The following is a 19419-nucleotide window of genomic DNA, read 5'->3' as shown; positions in this document are numbered from 1 at the left end:
AAAAAGTAATCAGAAAAGGAAAAGGAGATTTTTAACTCTGGAATGAAAACCAAGTGTTTGGGCACATGAGGAGGGAAAGAAGCATTTATTGTCCCCTGATAAACATTGTCTTCAGACTCTGCCATGCACCAGTAAGCAAAAAACCCATACATAAGTAATAGTGTGCTAGAATGGGGATCTTGTATACATGCAAAAATTTGATTAAATACTAGCAAAAATATGTTTCCCATGAGGAATACTAGAACAGGGACTCATGGAAATTCTAGATCCAACACTCTTCGAGATGTTCACAATTCTGCTGCTTACAGTCCTAATCAACGTGATCTAGAAGGCCCTGCTTGGAGCAGGAGGTTGGACTAGAGACTTTGAGAGGTCATTTCCACTTCACTTGTTTGTAATAGCAAGAGGTTAGTGCATTTGCAAACAGTAACTGCACTGCCCAAAGCTGGGTGTCTCACCCCAACAGGTCTGACTATGAGAAAGCACCTAAGTTATCCAGAGTGCTGTGTGTACATACACAGCAGAAAAATGCCTCTGAACCTTCTGCTTAATTTCCCATCTCTTGCGTTTAAGTTTCTCGAGTGCAAAATTCACAAAATATGTGCTTAGGGTCAACAGTCAGCCAGTAGGGATTAGTAAGATTACTTTATTCAGAACAGATAGTGCACTCTCAGAGACTCAAGAATGTCTCCAGGTCTTCAGAAATGGCAGGGCTGAACAACATCTGACAGAAACCAGCATATTGTGAGCAGTTCCTAGCTCACACCAGGTCTCTCCAGGCAGAGTACATAGTCACTTGTGTGTTCCTACTCCCAGGTCACCAAGATTTCCAGAGCAACAGGATGCTGGGCACAGAGAGCAGATCTGGCCCTTTGTGTATTTTATTTTCTCCATATTTGCCATGATCTGGCACAATGGCATTTCTAGTGACCCAGCTGAGCTGTGGGAATGCCACTGAGCCCGTGACAGCCCTTAGATGTACTCGGAGTCCTGATCCATTCTGGCAGTCAGTAACATGGGACATGGCCAGGGGGTTGGGTAGCCAGGCTGAAAGCAGCATGTACATACAAAATAGGCTGCAAGGAATAGGTAACCCATCCAAGCTGACACCCCATTGCAGAGCCAGTGGTCTAACTCAGCAATTACACATCACACAGAGAAGGGATAAAACTCTCAGCTCAGTAATGAGCAGACACACATGAGCTCCTTGTACCCATCCTGTTTCTTTAGCATACTGGATTATTGTAACATTCAGTCCCTATAAAGTAGTTGCACCTGTAGAAGTGAAGTCACTCTGAGACTCTATTGCTTCATCTGAAGTTGCCAGTTTTCTGTCCTGCCTGTATGTAAAACCCAGGAGCTTCGACAAATTACTTCTGGAATTTGAGCTGTGCTTCAATACACACCTCTTCTTATCTTTTTCAGCAAACGAGACCTCAGTAGCAAGAGGAGATGGTTTATGATGAGGGGGCATGCACAGAAAAAACTTTTCCTAAGGTCTGCATCTGGCAGAGCAGTTACAGTCAGCTGCTGGTTTGGGGCTAACAAATACTTCCCTGCTTCTTCCTCTTCCCGTGAGAGTTAATGCCAAGAGGTGACACTGCTGCCAGACTGGGCAGTGTCTGGGACCATGCAGGAAAGTGTCAGTGCGTTGTCAAGGCTGTGGGTGATGAGCTCTCAGTGACCAGGGAGAGCCTGCAGAGCAGAGAGAGTAGGTGGTCAATTTATGGCCTGGTTATAAAGCTCAGCAGTGACCCCAGTGGTGAAGCATTCTTCTGTGTCCTTATCTTCTCTTCAAGGGATGTAAGGCCTGGATCAATCAAAAGGGAGCTTCCTTTTGGCTTTCATACAGGAGGAACGATGACAGCAATCGCCCCTTGGCAGGTGAAGAGTTCAGCTCCAACGTCCAAAGCTGTTCAATGTGGAATATGGGGAGGCATATCTTCAGAGAGTTCATCCAGGCCTCAGCAGACTAATATAGACAGACCACGAATCTTTGGGTTTCACTTTGTGACTTGGAAGGTCCTGTAGTCATCCCTGAAAAAAGAGATATATTTATCAGCCACACATATCAGAACTGCATATCAGGATATCCTGGAGTTCATTTTGTTCTTAGTAACTGGCACAATGATGTGTTTTGGATTCAGTATGAGAATAATGTTGATGACAAACTGACAGATGTTTTAGTTGATGCTCAGTAGTGCTTACCCTAAGCCAAGAACTTCTCAGTTTCTCATGCTCTGCCAGCAAGCAGGTGCACAGGGAGCTGGGAGGGAGCTTGGTCAGGACAGCTGACCTGAACTGGCCAAAGCGCTATTCCATACCATAGAGTTTCGTGCTTAGTATATAAATGGAGTACTTGGCAGAAAGGATGGAGGGGGGCTGGTGGGGAATGGGATGGGCATCAACATGCGGTGAGCAATTGTACTGTGTATCACTTGTCCTTCTTGTTTGGGTTTCTTTCATTACAATTATTATTATTACTATTGATTTATTAGTTGCATTGTTATATTTTATTATAATTATTATGTTTTACTTTGTTTCAATTATTAAACTGTTCTTATCTCAACCCAGGAGTTTCCAACTTTTTTGCAATTCTCCTCCCCATCCTAGCAGGGGTGGGGGGAGTAAGCAAGCGGCTTCATGAACTTAGTTGTTAAACTACAACACAGAAAATGATCAGCAATATTCAATTGGACAAGTTCTCCTGGGAGGACCCTGGCCATCATAGGAAATAATGATGCGGCACAACTCTTCCTCAGGTGTGCAGGTTTGCTCTCTAGCTGTGCAAACAATTTCTGAGTCCCAAGAGGGTTGAGAAGCATGTTGCTGTGAATACTAGGATAAATGCAGCCAAGCTCCAGAGTTCACTCTTGAGCTCTACACCAGGGTGAAATACACACAGGATCCTTCTGGACAAAATGTCCAGCACACATCGTGTGGTGGGTGAACAATTGGCTCATGGTTCGAGCACTAAGGGTAATACTGAATGGTGTAATCTCAGACTGGTGACCTGTCACTAGTGGGGTTTCACGGGGCTCCATCTTAGCCCCTGTGCTCTTCAACATCTTCATAAATGACTTGGACACAGGACTGGAAAGGATACTAAGCAAATTTGCAGCTGACACAAAATTGGGAGGAGCTGTTGACTCCCTTGAAGACAGGGAGGCCCTACAGAGAAACCTCGACAAATTAAAAGAGGTGGGCAATCACCAACCATATGAAGTTCAACAAGAGGAAGTGTCAGATACTACACCCGGGATGGGGCAACCCTGGATGTACAAACAGACAGGGGAATGAGATGCTGGAAAGCAGTGCCGTGGAAAGGGACCTGGGGGTCCTGATCGACGGCAAGTTGAATATGAGTCAGCAGTGCCCTGGCAGCCAGGAGGGCCAACCATGTCCTGGGGGGCATCAGGCTTGTTGTCATCACCAGCTTGTTGAGGGAGGAGATTGTCCTGCTCTGCTCTGCACTGGAGCGGCCTCACCTTGAATATTGTGTGCAGTTTTGGGCACCATGACAGATATTAAGCTCTTAGAGAGCATCCAAAGGAGGGCAACAAAGATGGTGAAGGGCCTTGAGGGGAAGCCGTATGAGGAGTAGTTGAGGGCTCTTGGTCTGTTCAGCCTGGAGGAGAGGAGACTGAGGGAGATCTCATTGCAATCTAAACGTTCCTAGTGAGGAGAAGAGTGGGGGCAGACACTGATCTTTTGTCCGTGGTGACAAGTGACAAAACCCGAAGGAATGGCCTGAAGTTGTGTCAGGGGAGATTTAGGTTGGATATTAGAAAAAGATTCTTCACCTAGAGGGTGTTTGGGTGCTGGAACAGGTGCCTCAGGGAAGTAGTCACAGCACCAAGCCTGACAGAGCTCAAGAAGCGTTTGGATGATACTGTAGGACACATGGTGTGACTCCTGGGGATGGTCCTGTGCCGGGCTAAGAGTTGGACTCAATGATCCTTGTGGGTCCCTTCTAACTCAGCAGATTCTGTGATTCTGTGAGTTGCAGTGACCTTCTTTGCTGGCACTGAGGAAGAGAGAATGAAGTGACAAGTTAAGGACAAGCAGATACGATCCAGGATTGCTGATGCTGGAACACTTCAGCCCCTTCTAGCCACTTGCTCCTTCTCTTCCAGAATTCATGATCCTTCCAGGCTGCTAACTGAGGGTCAGTGAAGTGGCATTTTTAGCCAGAGAGAACTCCTTTAACTCTGCTTTCTCCTAGGCCAGAGAAGGTTCAGAGTAGATGGAAGTGCCCTGCAGCACTGCCATGAACTGTTTCTTTTGAAGCTGTGCAGAGATCTAGCACAGAGAGGATGCTGCAGCACAGAAGTAAGATGCCCTGGACAAATCCTGTCACCCTGGCTGTTGCAAGTTTGTCCCTCCTTTGCTCTTGGCAGAGGTTTCCTAGTGCCACAATCCAACAATGGAGGGTGAGGGAGGAAGAGAAATCAAGTTGGGAGCAATCAAGGCATGAAAACTCAAGACTACCTTTACAGACACCTACTTTAAAGCCAGCCCAGCCTCACATGCCAGCAAATCCATGTCTATGTGTACAACAGCTGAACGGGCAGCAGAGGCTAGAATCTTTAGTATCTTGCTAAAAGAATATCTGCCAAGTGAAGTGTATTTCAAGGGAAGCAGGAAACCCCTGACAATCTGGTCCAGTGTTCCCTTGCCATGCAGACAGGCCAGTTCTGGACAGCAGGAACAGCATGGTGTTCAGGACATAGCTTTCCAGTGGGTTCTCTCAGCTCAGCCCCACTGTGCCCACCCCACTAAGCAGGGATTCCTGTGGCCAGGCCATAGGCTTAAGAAACAGGAGACATAGCCCTACATAAAACCCTCTCTGAAGAAGATCTCAGGCCTAGCTAGGACTAGGCCTAAGATGAGAAACAATCTTTGAAGAAAGGAGAAAAACCCACCCAGAGAAGCCAGATACACTGGTTGTATGTAGTACCAGCCAGTCAAGAGATGGGCACATAGACACTCGGAGCAACATAAAAGCAATCTCCCACCAGTGCCAAAAGGCCTCCTCCCTCAAACAGCCTCAGCTTGGCAGTAAGCCTCCAGAACCTGATCTCACTGCTGATGGGAACTGGCACCTTCAGTCTCTGGTATCCCCCAAACCACTTCCCTCCAGCAGGACAAGGAGCAAAAACACATGCTGCAACAAGAATGGGACTTCCTTAAGCAGCGGCACAGGCACGGCTTTGTTAGCTCAAGTTTGTTAGGATGTTTGTGCTTGTTTCAGCCTGCTGGACTCTCCCATGGGTTGAGCACTCTCCAGCTGCTGGTCTGTGCAACACTGCACTGCATTCTGCTCCCTGGAAAGCATTGCCAACCACCAGCCCAGTCACTGTATCTTGAGAGATGGTAAGGAGCATCCTCCTCCATCCTGGAGCCTCCCTGCCAAACACACTAGACACACACCAACACTCTGACAGCGGAGTGCCCCAGCCCCCAAAGATGGAGCAGAAGGGAACTCCCAGGAGCAGGGGATGTCCCACGGTGGGTGACCCATTCCCTGGGGTGATGAGGCTGTCAGAGCAATGAGGAAGCCAGCTGTAAGTGCCTCTGTTGTGTTCACCCACCATCCCCATGGCCAGCTGTGCAGAGAAGACTGTTGGCAGCTGGCACCCAGGTAGCTGTGACACTTTGTCAGTGCTAGCTTCCCAGGAACCCTCTTTAGCAACCAGGCTCTTAAAGGGGAAAACATTTTTAAAGTTTATTGCATAGGGCTCCTGAAGCCACTCCCTGACACCCAACAAAGCAGCTGGAGCAGAGGGCCAGTCTCCATTACATCCCATCCCTATTCACTGTCACTCTGCAAGTCATCCTGGTCACCTGCCACTGCCATGGGGTACCACAGGTGCCACAGGAGCTGTGGTGTGTGTCACATGGAGATGACTCATCCTGTTCATCACCTGTGGCAATGCCCCAGCAGCTGGTGGCACCAGGGTCACCTCTCAGTAGGCACCGACCAAGGCCCTCTCCCACCCACCCAAACTGCTCCGACGGAAAGCACAGGGCTGGCTGCACGGCACTGCTGCTGCAAGGTGGGTGCAACGGCCAGGCACCCCCTGCAGCCAGGGACTCCCTGCCTGCCCCTCACAGCACCCATGGGCTGCCTGGCATGGGACAGCACAGGGGAAAAGATGATCCTTGTCCCTCAGGGTGAAGGCTGAGGAAAGTGGCTGGGCTCCATGACAGCCAGGGGATTGTCAGCAACTGTGTTCAACCCACTAGGAGCCTCGAAGCAAGCCTTCAGGATAGCATGCCTGCTTACAACTGAGAAGGCCGTGTTGGTGGCAGGCAAGTGTTTGGGGAGAGCTCATCCCTGCTCTGGGGAAGGATGAAGTCCCTCCTTTGACCTTGAAGTATTTGACTGAAATATTTCAGTCGGGACTTCCAAAACCAGGCAGCTTCAGCCTAGAGATTCAGAACAGAACAGATTTCAGAACACTGATTTCAGAATTGGTTAACATGTGGTGAGCAATAGTATTGTGCATCACTTATTTTTTTTGTTTGTGTTTTTTTCATTATTATTTTTATCGTTATTACTATTTATTGATTAGTCACAGTTATATTTTAATATCATTATTATATTTTACTTTGTTTCGAGTATTAAACTGTTCTTATCTCAACTCATGAGTTGCCTCCCTGACTTGCTCCCTCGAAAACGCATGGCCATCCAAATCTGTGGAAGGGCACTCGCTCCCCTTCGCATACCTCTGGCACTTCCAGGGTAGAAAGCAGTTCTGCATGTCTACTCTGCCCTCCTCCCTGCCTCTCTATTGGGAAGAAGAAACACGTGTTTGCAAAGGGACCACAAAGAGCCATTTTAAAACATGTTTAAACAAGTTTCTCATCAGATTCACTGCCACACTGGAGCCCATGTTTCCCTGGGCTAGGCATGTCAGGTGGCTCACATGTGGGATGCCCTGCCGGCTGCCTCTGCGTGCTGGGGCACGCTCTGCCCACAAGCAATGGCAGTGCTGTTGAAAATCCTCCTGGCAAGGAACTGCATGTATCAGCTCCTGGTTTAGTCACTTCAAAACAATCTGGTTAGTAAAAGGGAGAGTAGGAAGAAAGACTGTACCCCAGGCAGAGACTGCACATGGAAATACCAATGAGATGACACTGTTCTCTGAGAAGTATTGGAACAACTGGAGGAATAATAAAACATTGCAGTTTCCATCCACACGACTGTATCCCACAAAGTAAAGGCAGGGATCTTACTGGAAGTCACATCTGATTAGTATCTGTCTGGCCTGGATCTGTTCTAATGCTGAGGAGAGACAGGCTGAGCCCTGCCCACTAAAAAAAAAAAGGAAAATGCACGAAGAAGAGTGCAGGAGAGGCAGTTGCTGAAGCCGGGTGGGCAGCAGGCAGCCCGGCTCCACCAGCAAGGGGCCACCTGTGCCCACCTCCTCTTCTCCCTGCCCGGGGCATGGTCTGAGTGAGCACTGCATGCTGCTGACTCTCTGGCTGCAGCTAGTGTTGCTGCTCTCCTAGGGAAAAACTGATCAAAAGATCAATGATTCAGTCAGGTTCTCGTGTTTTGGGATATCAAAGGCAATTGTTAGCTGCACCCTGAAGAGCGACTGATTTCTTACGCTGTTCTGGGGCAAGCGGCGTATGCAGGTAGAAATCTCATCTGATTTACTGCAAGAGTTGTCCTGTAAGTGAGTACTGGCTGGTTAGGAAACTCTTCTCTGACTGAATGGAAGCCAAAAAATTCAGTAAAGCCTTGTTTCCAGCCACATTTTTTGGATTAGTAGCCAGAAAACCCCAGCACACCAGGAAAAAAAACACTGAAAAACAAAACAGAAGATGGCTTTTGAGGTTCTCCTTTGCATGGGTATGCTCAGAGGAAGAAAGGAAGGTTTTGCTCTCTATCTGACAGTTGGGTTGGGGTGGAGTCTCTGGAAAGCGGACATTTTTTAATTTACACAATTAGAAAAAGAAAGAAATCTCTGTTTAATGCCCAGACAAGAGGTGCTGGTACTAAGCCTCATTTTGAGGAAAGAAAACATGGCAAAATTCAAGAGAGACAGATGCATGAAAAGGAGGCAATATGAACAAGTCAGAAAAGCTAAATTATATCCCATTCTATCCTGATGGCCTGACGAGTTGCTTCCCCCCTCTACTCTTCATCTTTTTTCCATTCTGTCTCCATACAGCTTTAGGGGGACAACATTTGGGCCCGGATAGCCATGAGCTGTGTGTCCAATGCTCCCCCCAAAGTGACTGCAGCCAACATGTTGCCATGGAGCAACATGGATGATATTCAAGTCTCTGCAAGAGGGGTCCAGAGGAGTGGGGTGCTGAATGCAGGCTGCAGCTGTCAACTCCTCCATGCAATGCCATAGTATCTTGCAAGACTGTCAAATGCACATCACAACAACTGTACTTCTTCCCCTGTCAGGAAAAATTCTCTGTGATAGGCCTGGATGCATCCTGCATTTTGTTTCTATTTAATCTAATTCCGCTGACAAAGGGACATCTTCTGGGGACAGGATCACTTCATACCAGATGAGGTATAAACTCCAGCAGTACTTTGACTCTCTCCCAGAAGGAGAAATGGGGCCTAAAAAATTTCAGAAAAGATCAGGAAAGCATTAGCATGTGCCAGGTACATGTGGGTAGATTCATGATGTGACTTTCACGCTGTCACCACTTCAGGACTCTCAGCACCTCTGAAGACATTTCAGTGGTGTGTCTCAGCCTGAAACATGTCACTGCCAGTGCTCTCAGTGCAAATCTGGGCTGGGTTCATAGGCTAAGGGAAAAGGGTTTTTCCACATTAAAGACTTTCTTTCTGTTGACAGTAATAAACAAGGGAAGAGAGGAGCCCATCCTGTTCCTGTGGGCCAGGTTACTCACATTTTGCAATGCTTGGGGCACATGCATGGAAAAAAATAAAAGACAGCATACAAACATAGGAAAATGTTTCTAGGCAGAGTATTTTCCCATCTATCCTGTCTCCAAGGTTAGCCAAGAGCAGATGCCAGAGCAGAGCATGGGCATGGGGCAGATAAGTAGCAATATCCACTGGAGCTCCCCCAAGCACGTGACAGTATGCAGTTCAGGACCTCTACCTGGATTTTCCCCACACTGGGTTTGAAATCCAGGGCTGACTCCTGCTGCAGGGGTCTGCTCCAGCCTCCTTGAATGCACGCTGATGTCCCCCAGCCATGGCTGCTGGAGCCATCCTGTTGGACACATCTTCCAACCTGCCTGTCCGCACCCATTGCTAACTATGTTCCTGTTGCTTAACACCTGTGATAAACAGGACGTAATTCCTTGGCCAGGTGCCTGCCCAGGGCATGCAGGATCAAGTCTTCTCCAAAAGACTTCTCTTCACTTGCTTTATCAGGCAGTGAAGCTATCCCTGTAGCAAAAGCACTCGTTTCATAAATGTCATCCTGCCAGGAAAATTGGCACAGGTCTGCCTGCCCTTCGGCACAGATGTCTTTGCAATCCCCTTGTCTTGGCCCATCTTTTCCCCAACATTAAAAATCTCTTTGGGATGGTTTTGGCTCATTGCTAAACATATGGCAGGTTTCTTGTGTTTGTCCAGCCACTTCTCCCCAGGGGCAGGGCTCCCTGGCCCTGGCTCCAGTCAGCTCCACAGCTTTTTGCATCCTGTGCCAGTTTGCATTTTGCTCTGGCAGATAATCTCAGCCGTTGCAACTCATACTCAATTTTTCATGAGCCCTTTCTCCAGCCTCTCTGATTTTCCAGCATCTTCTTCCAGCTGTCTATAAGCTGAGAGAAAATCAGCCCCTCCCCACTGCACCCCACCCGACAAGCTGCCTCTTTTTAAGATGCTGTCTAATGCTTCCAGACCACCCCAGTGGGAACTGCAGGCGCCGGGGCACTTTAACCGAGGAGAGTATTGGTCTTTGGCAGAAGAGGATGCTCTACCCTCCTCCCCATTCCCAGCCAGGCTCCTGTCCCATGCCTCTGGAGGGCACTTGGGCTGCAGCAGCAGGTCAGATCCAGGGCCAGTCCTGCCCCTACACCCAACCTGGCGGGATCACACGGCTGACCAAAGTGACAGCAGAGTCAGGAATGTTAAACCTGGACACATCATTTGCAAGAGACTGAGTGAAGACACATCATTTGCAAGTGGCTTCTGAAGTGAGATCAGAAGCCAGCCCTGCAAAGGAGTGAGCGCCACCGTACTCCATCAGCAAAGCCAGGAGCGGGGCTCCCCGCGGCAGGGGAGCGGGATCCATCCCGGCCGAGGAGGACAGGGAGTGCAGATGAACGAACAGCTCAGCGCAGTTTCCGCCGCACCCCGCCTTCACCCTTCCTGTACCCCTGCAGGAAACAGCCCCAGCAGCCTTCGCCCGGGGCCCGTAGGACGGTGTCCATCAGCCCGGAGAGTGGCGGGACGAGCCCCGACGGCTGCCGGTGACACCCGTCCGAAAGCCCCGCAGCGCGTACAACCATGCGTTGAGCCCTGCCAAGGAGAGTGGATGCCAAACCTGAATTACCAGCCCAGAGAGTGGCTGTGGATCCCGGGAGCTCCTGTGATTTGCGGCAGGTTTTTCAGGTCCCCGCCTGTCACACACATACGCAGATACTTAAGCAGTCACCCAAGGACCTGCGGGGTTCTTGTTTTACACACTTCTGGTCCCTGCCAGCTCCAGGTAAGCACATGTTTTGAGCTAGGGGTGCTGGAGTGGATTTGCTGTTGGGGATGGGGAGGTGGGTGATGAAGGGAGGAGCTGCCCTGTGAGTATTGGTGCTGCGAAGGTTGGAGCTGCACCCAGCCGGTCTGAGTGAGAAAGCTTCATGCCCGGGGCAGGGCAAGGGGCGCACAGGCAGGCAAAGACCCCAGGCGGGAGCTACCACGGGGACCTGCCTCTGCTGCAGCAGCTGCTGTGCTGTTTGCTTTGTTCACATCCGATATTATCTTCTAAAAGGCTCAACGGGTGGTTTACCGGATGCATGACAGGTGGTTTTTCCTTATTTATGGCAGGGTCCGGTTTATTTTTAAAGCCTGTGTCCCACCTTATCCTGTGCACCGTGCTGGCTGATGTTATCCACAGCCACCCCACAGCAAGAGGCCAAGCAAAGCTCAGGACAAGACATGGCTCTGCAGCAGAGCAAGGCAGGGTTAGAGGGCTTGTTTGCATTGAGAACTGCTATTTTGATCCCTGCAGCGGCAGGAAATAGCTGCAGGCTAAAAGCAGATGCAGATGCTCCAGTTGCATCCCAGCCCTGACACTGGGAGCACTGGGGAAGGGGACAAGAAACCAAACAGGGGCTATGGGGGCCCCATCACCTTGGCAGGAGCTACTGCTCAGAGAGATTTCCAGGGGCTTTGGGTGCAGTAAATTGTTAGAAAGTTACACAGCCAGCCAGCTATTGTGACTACTGTTCAAAAAACCAAAGCTGCGCAGAGATCATGTCTTTTCTGGAAAAGCAGCAGCTTTCTGCCAGATAATAAATGCTGACTGCACTAGCAGTGCTGAACAAGCATGTTGGGAGACAGAGGGATGTCCTCTCCTATTTCAGGCCAGAGCTAGGAGTCCTGGTAGTAACTCGGGGTGTTTCTGAGGAGCTGGATGCAACCACAGGACACGGGTAGTACAATATCTATCTATCTATCTACCTAGTAAGACTTTCTCTTGCTGCAACTTGTGTCCATCGGCCATTACCTTTTGTCTGCTCACTCCAAAATGGCTCTGGAGGTCCACTTCAATGCCCTGTCAGCCACACTAAGAGCACCAGGTGCTGTCATGTACACAGCAAGGCTGGCTGGAGCCGCCCACAGCACAGGCAACCATTGAACCCCTTGCAAGCTTCTGCTCTTACACTGCTCCACCTAAAACCAAGATAGTCAGAGCCAAGTGTGAATTCCCCAGGGGTTTTTAGCTTGACTTAGGACAGAGCAGGTGTCACCAAAGCTGTGGTGGTTTCACTGTGACAGTGCATCTGGCATTGTCATTTCTGCCTGTGTGAGTAAACCCCTGACACACAGCTCTCAGGGGACTGTTCACAGAGCTGAATGACAACTGCAGCCCCACAGCCTTTCTGAAAGCCAAATAAATGGTTAACATCCTTTGCACTGAAAAAAACATTTTTTACAATGCCTTCAAAACTTTAGGGAGGAAAAAAAAGCAGTAAGCAGCGGTGATTTTCAGCAGCTGAGCCAAACAGCTATGAGTCTCCATCTTTCTGCCGGGCTTAAAGAAGCGTAAGCAAGACATTTGTACCTTTCCTGTACAGGGGAGAGGTCCTAGGCAGCCTGAAGGCCAGGCTGCAGGCCTGGGCTTAAACGAGCCTCCATTTAAATAGAAGGCAGGTGAGAAGTGGTCCAGGTAGGGCCAATCAGGGCATTTAGGCATTCCTGGTGCCTTCAAGTTGTGTCATATGCACCAATTTTTAGCACCCAAGAGGTGCTAAATGCTGGATGCTGCGTGTTGCACAGGGGCCACATGGCTCCTGAAAGCCTCCAGGACTTAGTGGAGTGATGTGGGGAGACCTGTAGAGCCCTCCAGGAGCCCCAGGGTTTTGGCCTTTTCCTGAAAGCCATCTCACAGCCTTGAGAGGTAGGAACTGTTGTCCTTCCAGAGCAGGGTTAGAGAGGAGACAAGGAAAAGCCACTGGGCATCACATTATGCATGCTGGAGCACCCTGGGCTGCCAGCAGGTAGAAGACACTGTGTCTTACGGGGAAATGCCTCAGGAACTTGGAGAAAAACAGAAACAGCTGTGCAGGTGAAACATGAAAGTTGAGGCACATGCTCCCTATGCAAATCAATGCATTCACATTAACGTATATTAATGCAGCAGGCGGCAAACAATGATTTATGAATCGCCAAGACATGTTGCTGCTGGTGGCACAAGCCACAGGCTGGTGGTACAAGCTCTGGATTTATGATCCAGAGGTGATGAGGAGCCCTGTGGTGGCTGCGCTTTCTAGGAGAAAAGCAGGTGGCTCAGTAGAGTGCTGATCAAGGAGGAGAGGCAGGACTTGTGGCTTAAGCTTGGTCTCATCTGCACTTTGACCTCATGGAGAGCCTGGCAGCCATGGTGCTGGAGAGCAGCACCTGAAGTCCAGGGGACCTCCTTGTCCCCCTTCATCTTTTCCAGAGGTCTCCAAATGCCCCAAGTAGGTGAGCAGCATTCAGCAGACCCCCGCTACCTCACATGCCTGAGGAACTGAATTTTGGCTGCTCCCTTCCTATTTGGATGCCTCTGAACTGAGCTGACCCCAAGAAAGCCCAGGCAGCTGCAACTCTCCGTAGACAAGGCCAGCTCGGCTTGCAGTACCTGGGGTTAAAGCCGGGCTTTCACCAGTCCATCCAGGGCTAGTGGATGATACTGTCTACCAGCACTCCATCACACTCAGAGGTGCTGCAACCTTTCGCAACCGCTATGTTACAATCAGTATTTATCGAGTGACTCAAGCAGAGTGGGCTGTTTCACAACCAGCCCTGGTCTATTTATAAGCCCCTATTCAAATGCCAAAGGATTCTTTTGTTAGTCAAAGCAGCTTCTGCAGACTAGGTTCAGGAGGGCCTTTGCTTTATGAGGTAAAGCTCAAAGAAGAGGATCTCTCCAGACTCTCATGAACAGCAGAGCTGGGTCTTTGAAAGCTGCAAAACAGTTTTGAAGCTGAGCTCCATCCTAGCAGTTCTGTCAGCAAGTGAAAGCCCTGGGGCATTCAGTATCCCAGGGTACCCAGGTAAGTTATCAGTCAGCCAAGAAAGTGCTTGGGTTTAAAGCTATTCAGTATGGGTGCAGCATGATGGAGGTGCCTGGGTTACATCCCAGAGCCAAAGGAAAGGAGAAGCTGGACTGCAGTGTGGAGGCAGGGCAAGTCTGCAGTGGATGGCCCAGAGGAGTCTCAAGGTGGGCCAAGGGCTCCTGGCAGCACCGGAGAGCCAGCAATACCAACTAGCCCACCTGACAGAGATGGGCCAGGCAACTTGGACAGCAGGAGAACAGATCAAGAAAGGCCACATTTTTGCATCCAGCTCCTCCCCCACCAACACCCCACAGCCTGGTTTCGAAAACACCAAAATGATTCAGCATCAAGGGACTTCTGCATGCTTTGTGGGGGCAACGCCTTGTGTCTTAGTTAACTGAATTGGCAAGCTCGACCCTCTGCCACACAGGAGCAAACCTGAAGCCCAGCAGAAGAGATGTGTGGGACTTACTTGTTTTACTTGTGCTTTTGGGCTAAGCCTTCCAGAGATTTATCCAAAGCACAAGTGGGACAAATGTTACTCTGGAGGGCAATATGGGCTTCTTGTTTCTGCCATTGCTGGGAACACCTAGCACTGACCACAGCCAAAGGCAGTGAGTGCCTGGGCAACAGATATGCATGGAGTGCAGTCCTCTGAGGACTGACCCTTCACTTATACACCAAAACCCAAACAAATAGTTCTGTGATGCTCAGGAGTAGTAGGACTAACTGTTTATGCCCACGCATGATAACATTAAATATTAGTAAAAACAAAGCAGCTCACCCACTCATCACCAGCTTTGTGTGATGTCTGGCCATGCTGCTAAGAGAACCAGGACGTGATCAGAAGGGGAAATAGGATGATTGCTGTGTCAAAGACCATGCTCCCAAAAGATTCTGCATTCTCTGTTTTGTGATTCCCTTGCACAAACTTTCCTGATCACTGGAAAGTAAGGAAAAAAAAAAAACCCAACCCCTTAGGCTGGATGCCAGATATTGTCCCTTCATCCAGAGGATAAATAATGTTTTTTAACTAATGTCTTTAAATTACCCCCCTGAACATTCCCATTGCTGTGACATCACTCCTAAGTGACGCCCAGGCCTAAATACGGCTGTAAACAGGAATCGTCCCCATGGGAGTCACGCTGGCTATAAATACAGCACCAGGAGAGCGCTGAGCAGCCTGCAGTTTCCTGCCAGCTAAGAATGGTGAGACAGCTCAGCTGGGCACTGCTGGCGTGCGGTTGCCGTAGTAAGGAAACGCAGGCAGGAGTTGCTGGGAGGCTGAGGGGTTGGCACTCCCAGCTGAGCTCTGTGGCATGTCTTTGGGAAGGGAGTTGTGGCATGTCTTTGGGAAGGGAGTTGTGCCCTGCCACAGCCAGAGGCCACTGTGGAGGGGGGAGCTGGTGGGGACAGGGATGGCAAATCTGGGGCTCAGCAAGTGTGGCCCCACTGACCACTTCCAGCTTGAGCAATGACACCGGCCCCTCTCTGCAGTGCCTGGCCCCATAGCCCTGCCCCAGGAGAAGATGGCCACGGAAAAGCCAGTGACTCCCACTGAGGAGCAGCTGGAGATCCTGGAGTACAACTTCTGCAAGGTGAACAAGCATCCTGACCCCACTACGCTGTGCCTCATCGCAGCTGAGACTGGACTCTCTGAGGAGCAGACCCTGGTGAGTGTATGCCCCCCCACCCCTCCCCTGGCTCCAGCCCTGCATGCCCTGCATGCCTCTGTGCCCCATACACTCTCCCCGCATCTGCTGCCTGTCCTGTCCTGGTCTCTCCATTAGACATCTCTATCTGTCTGTCCCCTCACAGGCTTTCTACAGCAGCCCCTACACCTCTCATGCTCCCCCCAACGTGCTCTGCACTCCTCTGTGTCCCATGTGCATATTGCTCACTGTACCCCATGCTGCACCCACAATCTCCTCTGCACCTCTGTAACCCCCAGCACACCCCTAGCCCCACACTGCACCCACAAAGCTCTACTGCAACACAGCACATCCCTGTAACCCACATGCTCCCTGCACCCCGTATGTTCCTGCCCCGAATATACCATCCATGCATGCTGTTCTTCCAACCCATTTCTGATAGTCTTGGTTACCCAAACCACTGCTGACTTCATGGTCTGAAGAAACTACAGTCATTTAAAAACAGATACCGGATAGATGCAACACCTGCAGGATGTGCTGCGGGACACGCTCAGGCTGGGCACACTCCCTCTCACTGCAATTAGATACCCCAGAGTCCCCAAACCCAGATGTCAGGCAAGTCTGTGAGCCTTTCCAGGAGACACAGAGGCCTCCAAATAACCCTTCACAGGGACAGGTTGCCACTGTCTGGGAATTCCAGCAAGCCCTGTGCTCCATCTGCCTACCTGCAGGCTACCACAGGCTTCAGAAGCAAACGGCTCCTTCCCAATTCCTTCAGATTGCGGTGCAGCTCATTTTGATGCAGGTGTTTTATAAGCTACTAGACTCATAGCAGCATTGATGGGTATAGAAAAGAAATCCAACACACTGGAAAGTTAGCAGCAGTTTGCAGAGAGCTGCCAAGCCTGGCTTTCCCTCAGCAAAGCCAAAAGGATATAAGAGCAAGTAAGCAGTGTTAGCATTTAGCCTGTCCCAGGGAAGGATGCTGGTACAGCATCCATTGCACTGATAGTCCTTGGCTGGAGCAGAAAAGGGGACCCCTCCTCTACTGTGCTTTGGTGACAGGCAGGTATCACTGCTTATTTGAGGCAGCAAGGAGGCAGTACCCCTAAAATACCTTTTTCTCCTTAGAAATGGCACCGTTCCATTTTTTTTTCCTAAAGCAAATTGTAAAAACAGGTCATATATGTTTTAAGATATGCCCACATATCTTAAAATCTTCCCTGATAGCCCTCCTTTTCCACAAGTCGAGGGTGCTCCTAGAGATCTGGAGATGAAGGTCACATTAGGGACAGGATCAAGATTGGGATGGTGAGCTGCAAAGTGCCTGCACTGCGCATAACACAGAGAACCATTGCTCCTGACATCTGAAGTGCTTTATCAGCTAGAAATAGCAGCCATTTTAATAAAAAATTCAGTAAAAATGAGATGCAAAGAGGTACTGAGTCAACCGGAGATGATGGTTTAGGACAGAAAGTGACATTTTTGGGAGGAAGCTAGGCTGTCGATCATCTGACTGGATGTGATCCAAGGCAGTGTGAGTGCAAGAGACACTTGTACAGAGCACTGTGGTTGTATCATTATGGACCATAATAGCTTCAAAAATAGTCATGAACAAATATAGCAACAAGATGAGCTGCGACAAAAGGAATCACAGGCACATTGCCAAACAAAAGGCTGAGCTGTGCTTCCGGCACATGAGTTATATCTCTTTTCTTACTTTTCTTCTTAGGTAGTGTGGCTTTAACCAGATGCATTTTATCTAATATTTTAAATTGTGGCTGTGCTGAAATGGCATCAGCAGCTCTTGAAGTTGGCTTACAAATGCTAAGTTACTAAAGAAGAACATAGACATGCATATTGCTTGAAGACTAAGATAATTTTAAACAACTTTTAAAATCTATTTGTTCTTAAATTTGTTGAGAGCCACTGTGCTGTCCCTCTCATCCTTTCTGAAGCAGTTCAGCTTTTGATTCCTGTCAGTTTTGAAAGTGATTGTCTCACTGCTCCAATCATTTAAACAGACATCATCCAGCTCCTTAGCTAATCTCTTATTCTGTTTGCAAGAAAAGCCTGGACTCACAGCAATAAAATAAGAAGTCAGCCATGCTGTCAAAGTCTGAAGTGAGCAAGAGAAATGAGTTTGAAAGAGGTGCACATGTAGTTTAACAAGACCATTTGGTCAGGAGCGACTGTCCGTACTGCCTGGGAACAGTACAGTGCCTTGCTACAAGAAGCAGTACCATGAGTTTCCCTTGCCTGGTCCCATGTGCTGACCACATCTGCACCTTTAGCAAAATTATTTGGAGGGTTCACTCAGCCCAGTGCACTCAACCCCTGCTCTGTTCTTTCTCTCCAGAAATGGTTCAAGCAGCGCCTGGCAGAGTGGAGGAAGTCTGAAGGGCTGCCCTCAGAAAGCGGGTCTGTCAGGGACTAGAGGATGTTGCTCTGATCTCCATGCCTCCTATAAATGATAATGAAGCTCTTCAGAGTGGGTTTTGCTGGGGTTCTTCTGTTGCAATAGGTTTTGCGATACAAAGTAATACTCTGCTATTTAACATAAGTTTTATTTAACATGTACATAACCAAAAAAAAGAACATTATATATATATATATATATGTATGTATGTATGTGTGTGTGTATACAGCTTTTAATGGCTGGTAACCTGTCTAGTGATTCCAACCCATTAACACCAGCTGCACAGGACAAGGCAATCTCATGCTCTTGTCCCAGGCTTGCAGAAAAGCTGCCATGAAACATGTTCAAATATAGAAGGAGGAAATAAAGATTCATTTTCCTTACAATCCCCAGAGGCAAAATATGTGTACTAGCTTTAAGGTAGAGATAATCCAGAGAGCAGGGCACCTGGGAAACCAGATGTGTTGTTCAGGTGACCTTGTTTAGCTCAAGATGCCAGAGTCAGCTCTGGATCCTGGCAAACCAAGTGCCTACACCATAATCAGACCAAGCCAAGCCCTCCTTGAATGCCTTTTTTACCTTTCTGTTAAAGGTCAACAAAGAGAAGGAACTAGTAGGTTGGGGTTTTTTTCCCCCCAATGTAATAATAAAAAAAAAACAATGTTTTTTGATGAGAGGAGCTGTGTTATGTCCCTGCTTGTGTTCCCTGCCCTAATGGCAGGAGGCAGACTCCTTCCACTGGGAGGGCAACATTTCTCCAAGATGGCCTCAGTGGCCACTGTGGGTTTTCCCTCTTGCCACAGGGACAGCCCACAGACATGGGCAACCTCATCTTCTAGGACGCCCATGGGTCCCTGCACAGCAGCCCATACAGCACCATGCACACCAGCCCTGAGGTGGCAGGGGCTGGTGCTGCTGGGGTTCTCCCACATGGTGAGGGGTGTAGGGGGCAGACTCCAGCCTCCTCTTGGCCATTCTCAGGCCTGAGGAATGCAGTTGTGCTGGGGCTCTTGCACAAAACCCAAACTCATCCATCCTCCTACAGGACAACACATGGTCTAAAAATAACCAGCACCATTTCCCAGTGACCTTACCTTGTTCAAGAGGGTTCAAAAGTCCTCTGCTTAGTGGATTACTGAATTGATTAATGGATCCTCTGATTAATCCCCTTCTGGTTTGTGGTCACCTGCCTCTACTTCTTTGGAAGCAGAATCAGCTTAACACAGGAAAGATTAAAATACATTGACTCTGAAACTGCCACATGCTTTCATTTGTGGCTTTTGTCCCTTACTAGTGAGCATCTCTCTTGCCTCAGTATCTCCAGCCCATTGCCAGTGGTTGGGCTGCCAGGGCAAAGCACACCAAACTTGTAGCAAACAGATAAAAGCATTCTCCCTGTGCCATGTCCTGCAAAGGCTATGTTGTTCCCCTGCAATCCAGCTGCCAAACTGACTTGCTCTCAGACCCGACTGGAGCTCAGAATTTGTTCTGCAGAGTCTGGCATCAATATCTGTTTTCTTCTTAGCCTTTGCAATGTGCTTTCTCTCTTACACTGAGGGGAACTCTGCTTTTTTGAGTTAGGCTCCAAAAATCCCAATTTTGCCCAGGGTGACACAACTGAGTATCTGAACTGCA

The 19419-nt window shown here is 49.1% G+C and overlaps 1 protein-coding gene and 1 long non-coding RNA gene across 5 annotated transcripts; one reads left to right on the top strand and one right to left on the bottom strand.

Annotated features, from left to right (window-relative positions):
• Positions 1–626: 626 nt before the first annotated feature.
• On the bottom strand, positions 627–14781 carry LOC120322984. Its single transcript, XR_005563015.1, has 2 exons — positions 14498–14781; positions 627–2037 (listed from the first exon to the last, which is right to left on the bottom strand). It is a non-coding gene; the product is annotated as an uncharacterized LOC120322984 (long non-coding RNA).
• Positions 10382–18458, top strand: HOPX (HOP homeobox). 4 transcript variants are annotated; one of them, XM_027721615.2, is made up of 3 exons: positions 10382–10664; positions 15211–15386; positions 17725–18458. In XM_027721615.2, exons 2-3 carry the CDS (start codon positions 15243–15245, stop codon positions 17800–17802), a joined length of 222 nt encoding a protein of 73 aa, XP_027577416.1. In that variant the 5' UTR covers positions 10382–10664; positions 15211–15242; the 3' UTR covers positions 17803–18458. The 4 variants fall into 4 exon arrangements, with proteins under 4 accessions (XP_027577416.1, XP_027577415.1, XP_027577414.1 ...); XM_027721614.2 differs by lacking the exon at positions 10382–10664 and adding an exon at positions 13619–13710; XM_027721613.2 differs by lacking the exon at positions 10382–10664 and adding an exon at positions 14835–14922.
• The last annotated feature ends 961 nt before the right edge of the window (positions 18459–19419 follow it).

This window comes from Pipra filicauda, unplaced genomic scaffold, assembly GCF_003945595.2.
Source record: "Pipra filicauda isolate LSUMZ 115617 unplaced genomic scaffold, ASM394559v2 scaffold17_size4572894_pilon, whole genome shotgun sequence".
Taxonomy (NCBI): domain Eukaryota; kingdom Metazoa; phylum Chordata; class Aves; order Passeriformes; family Pipridae; genus Pipra; species Pipra filicauda.
The sequence above is the reverse complement of the archived record's forward strand: the minus strand, read 5'-3'. Positions and strand labels throughout refer to the sequence as shown.

Coding starts and splice junctions, on each gene's coding strand:
- HOPX (XM_027721612.2), top strand. CDS start 14,920: ATGGTGAGACAGCTCAGCTGGGCACTGCTGGCGTGCGGTTGCCGTA. Junction 14,966..15,210: donor GCTGGCGTGCGGTTGCCGTA/GTAAGGAAACGC, acceptor CCCTCTCTGCAG/TGCCTGGCCCCATAGCCCTG. Junction 15,387..17,724: donor TCTCTGAGGAGCAGACCCTG/GTGAGTGTATGC, acceptor CTTTCTCTCCAG/AAATGGTTCAAGCAGCGCCT.